The sequence below is a fragment of the Rhagoletis pomonella genome, unplaced genomic scaffold (genome assembly GCF_013731165.1).
Source record: "Rhagoletis pomonella isolate Grant_MI unplaced genomic scaffold, Rhpom_1.0 Rhpom_scaffold_00001, whole genome shotgun sequence".
Taxonomy (NCBI): Eukaryota; Metazoa; Arthropoda; class Insecta; order Diptera; family Tephritidae; genus Rhagoletis; species Rhagoletis pomonella.
In genome coordinates this window covers 10,277,749-10,281,688 of record NW_023458555.1, presented here as the reverse complement: position 1 = coordinate 10,281,688, position 3,940 = coordinate 10,277,749, and the positions used below count along the sequence as shown (strand labels likewise).

The window sequence follows — 3,940 nt, the reverse complement described above, 5'->3', positions numbered from 1 at the left end:
AAAAAAAAATAAATATTAAATAAAAAATAAAGTCCGTGCCACAGATTTTGAACCCGTGACCAACAACACGGCAGTCGAACACGCATCCATTCGAGAACAGCAGCTGCTGAGACAACGTGAAAAAAAATACTTGAGTTAGTTTTCAAAGTTTTTGTTTTGTTTTTGGCTTCAAAACTACACATCATCACATGGGAAGTTCTGTGCCGGAAATAAAAAAAAAAAACGGTAATTTCCAAATAATTTATTCACAGCCAAGTCATGCACCACCTTCATGAATACAATTTAAATTTGGCAATGCCAAGGAAAGGAAAATCCAAAACAACTTTGGCAACTAAGATAGTGATGTCAAGGGCAAAAATTAATCGATGTTTTTCCTTGCTTCGACGCATCGAAAGTTCTTAAAGCATCGATCAGAGGACAAACATCGTTGCACCGAGACACACAGAATTTTTCCGGCGCTATGAAAATTAAACAAGTGCACAACCGTTTTTTACGCATTTAGATGAGGAACCTCAGATTATTTTCTAAATAACCAAAAAGAACAATCCAAACGATAACATTTGTAGGAAGCAAATAATCGATATTTTCTATGCGCCGATGTTTTTTCGACATTCTTATTAAATGTTTGTCGTTTTGCGAAGGTCATTATTTAACAATTGCAAACTAAATCAAATTTGCAAATCATTTGCCGGTAAGGAAAGTTCGCGAACAACAGCACAGCAAAATCGCAGTCGATTGTTATTAGCAAATAAGTGGACAACAAATTACAGCACTTCCTGCAACATGTCAAAATCGGCGCTAGTTATCCTCGCACCCGGCGCTGAGGAAATGGAATTTGTAATAGCCGCTGACGTTTTGCGGCGTGCCGGGGTAAGTGAATGGGCGCCCGTATTTATCTTTTTAGTTCGAGCTATTTTTAAATGCATGCCACTTTCTCTTCCCCACCCCACCTTCCACATACGTATATGTGTATGTACATATGCACATAGGTTAAGGTCACCGTTGCCGGTCTGCTCAGTGCGGACGCAGTAAAATGCTCGCGTGACGTTTGCATTGTACCTGACACATCGTTGGAGTTGGCAAAGGGCGGCATATTCGATGCAATTGTTCTGCCTGGTGGCTTGGGTGGCGCTAAGGCTATGTCGGAGAATGCAGCTCTGGGTGCACTGCTCAAAGAACAAGAAGCTGCTGGACGTATTGTGGCAGCCATTTGCGCTGCGCCCACGGCGCTTCTGGCGCACGGTATTTGCTCTGGCAAGAGTTTAACTTCGTATCCCTCTGTAAAGGGGAAACTGGATGGTACATACAAGTAGGTGCATTAAAATGATTGTTTTTTTTTTTGGGAAAAGATTATTTAAATTTTTTATTTATTCCACAGATATGTTGATGATGAGAAAGTGGTACAGGATGGCAACCTGATCACCAGTCGTGGTCCTGGCACTGCATTTGATTTCGGTTTAAAACTCGCCGAGGTTCTGGCAGGTGCTGATAAAGCTAAAGAAGTAGCCAAAGGAATGCTCTTGGCGTAGAGCGTGCACAACAATGCGCGATGAAATCTTTATTGCGATAACGACAGACAGAATGAATTTAGTTATAGCGATGATACGAATACAATTCGGACAAAATTTTTAATAAATACCTTTTTGAAGCTGTTACACTCTTTGGACAGTGAACATACTTCTGAAATCAAATGAAGTACCACAAAATAATACTCAGTCTTTGATAAATGTTCAGGTTCATGTCCAACATCATTTTCCACTAAAGCTTCAACTTTGAACAAACGTGTGCCAAGTGTCTTAAGCCTCGTTCTTTCAAAGGTCGGATACTGACGGAGAAAATGTTCAACTATCTCCTTCGATGCCGAATCTGTGCGGCTGCGGTAGAAACTATTGAAAAGAGAGAAGATTTCTAGACATGGGGATTTCTTATGCTGTTACAAAAACCACAATCACTTACAGCTTCACCTCTGCTTAACTTTCGATTGATACCATTTCGATAATCCTGCTTTTGTACTCCCTGAGCGAAAACCCCGTACCACGCGTGAGACACATTTTATGCAGAGCTGCGACCCGCTATTCCATCCGCTGTATCGTTGTATCGAATTTGGTAAGAGTCCTGAATTGCCGTCAGGCTACCTGTGAAAATGTTCATCTGGGTTCTCGCCTTGGAAACGCTTGCGCGCATAGTCAGTTTTCTATGACTGGCCACCACAGCACGGCTCCATACATGAATACTGGTGGCATTATAGCCGTGTACTTCTAATACACAAACCTTTGCTGAAATACCTATAAGTTGCCTGATATTATTTTGGCTGCATAGAGGGCCACCGAGGCCTTCCTTTTTCGCTGGTCAACAATCAGCCTCCAGTTAAACCTGGGATGCAGAACAATTCCATTATCAGGTCAGGTCAGGTCTACGAATTCACACTAAGAGAACAATTGATGTCCTAGTAATCTCGCTTTACTTTTAGGGCGGTCTTCGATCTGGCCCCACGTTCTCACGACAATCTGTCCTACAAAACCGGAACAACCCACTCTAGCTGACCAAGAATGTCTTCTAGAATCATTACCCTAAGACCTTTGGGGAATTTTTATGCAGTAAAAACAACAATTTAGCCTCACTAGCGCCTGTATATACAATCATCTAGGTAGGCAGGTTGAGATAAATTGGCCGTTTTTTCCTAGTATGCTCGTTTAAGAGCCTGACAAATGGTTTTAGTTCGATAGGAATTCGACTTAGTCGCCAAATAAAGTTCCTTTAATCTTCCCCAGCTTAGCGCGGCACGATACAGTATTACGCATCCTCTAAAAATTAATGCTCGCATCCGAAGTTTCCTGAAACTTTATATGTGTTTTTGCTGTAACGGAACAAAGGGCAACGATAGAGTAGGTTTGAGGGGGAAAGTGAAGATATGGTTAGTGTCTTGGGGGGTGCCTTCACAAGGCGGACGTACTTTGAGTGACGTGCTCTGCTTCCGATAAGTGTATATTCTCTCCGCGATGGGATGCATTGAGGTCCATAAGCCAGCATGCTCACAGGTCTGTTACATCAACCGCGTCTTGTTGATGAAACCGTGGAGGGATACCAAGTTGTCAAAGGTAACCTCTAAAATTTTCGTCGGCAAGAAGATAAGTCTAGGTAAAGAAGGTCTCTCGGAGAGATGCCGTTTAATTTCAAGCATGAGAAAGGTGGAAACGGTAGAAGTTAAATTATTTTTGGCTTCAAAATTTGATCTCGAAAGAGTACTTACAACTGTCGATTTTTCAGTTACCTCGCCGTCCGCCGATTCAGTCCCTCTAGGAGAGATGATGCTCTCTAGTGAAGTGTATTAGTGGATGGTATTGAGGGCCCTCGAAAAGTTCAAATTTACCAAAAAAAATCTCTCAGAGTTGGTTTTAGTTAAGGTCACGAGTTACAGTTACCTGAGTATCTTTGCTGGGCACTATTTTGATGTGTAGCAGTGATAAGCCTAAAGTTTCTTCACTACTAGGGAAGTAAGAGTTATCAGGTTATATAGAGTAACTCAAGGTCGATGCAGATCTTACAGCAATTATTTGTGATATATATTTTTCAGACAGACTTTGGCGGACTTAGTCATGGAGCGATACTCAGTTGAACAAAGCGTAAACGTAATCTAAACTTTTTATTGAAATGTCCGTTCTGCAAAAAGCGCATTTCACGAAGGTATTTCAAGAAAAAAAATATGCATCCACAATGAGTCACTGTTTGTTGTGGTGTTTTTGGACTGATCAAACCGTCCTCATTTAAAAATGATGTCGGTAACACTGTCACGGAGAACGGTGACCGTTATCGTGATATAATAAACTTTTTATGACCTAAATTGGACGTCATGAACTTGCGACAATATGTGGCACTTGACACACAGTACATGAAACAGTTGTATTACCACGCGAAACAACGAGGATAAATGGCCGTCGAA

General features: G+C 41.5%; 1 protein-coding gene across 1 annotated transcript; it reads left to right on the top strand.

Annotated features, from left to right (window-relative positions):
• Nucleotides 1-431: 431 nt before the first annotated feature.
• On the top strand, nucleotides 432-1,709 carry LOC118738593 (protein dj-1beta). Its single transcript, XM_036469531.1, has 3 exons — nucleotides 432-870; nucleotides 990-1,309; nucleotides 1,379-1,709. Exons 1-3 carry the CDS (start codon nucleotides 622-624, stop codon nucleotides 1,527-1,529), a joined length of 720 nt encoding a protein of 239 aa, XP_036325424.1. The 5' UTR covers nucleotides 432-621; the 3' UTR covers nucleotides 1,530-1,709.
• Nucleotides 1,710-3,940: the final 2,231 nt, after the last annotated feature.

Bases quoted from the DNA above. Each gene is read 5' to 3' on its own strand.
- LOC118738593 (XM_036469531.1), top strand. From the start codon at position 622: ATGTTTGTCGTTTTGCGAAGGTCATTATTTAACAATTGCAAACTAAAT. The intron at 871-989 runs GTAAGTGAATGG...ATATGCACATAG, and splicing joins ACGTTTTGCGGCGTGCCGGG to GTTAAGGTCACCGTTGCCGG. The intron at 1,310-1,378 runs GTAGGTGCATTA...TTTATTCCACAG, and splicing joins AAACTGGATGGTACATACAA to ATATGTTGATGATGAGAAAG.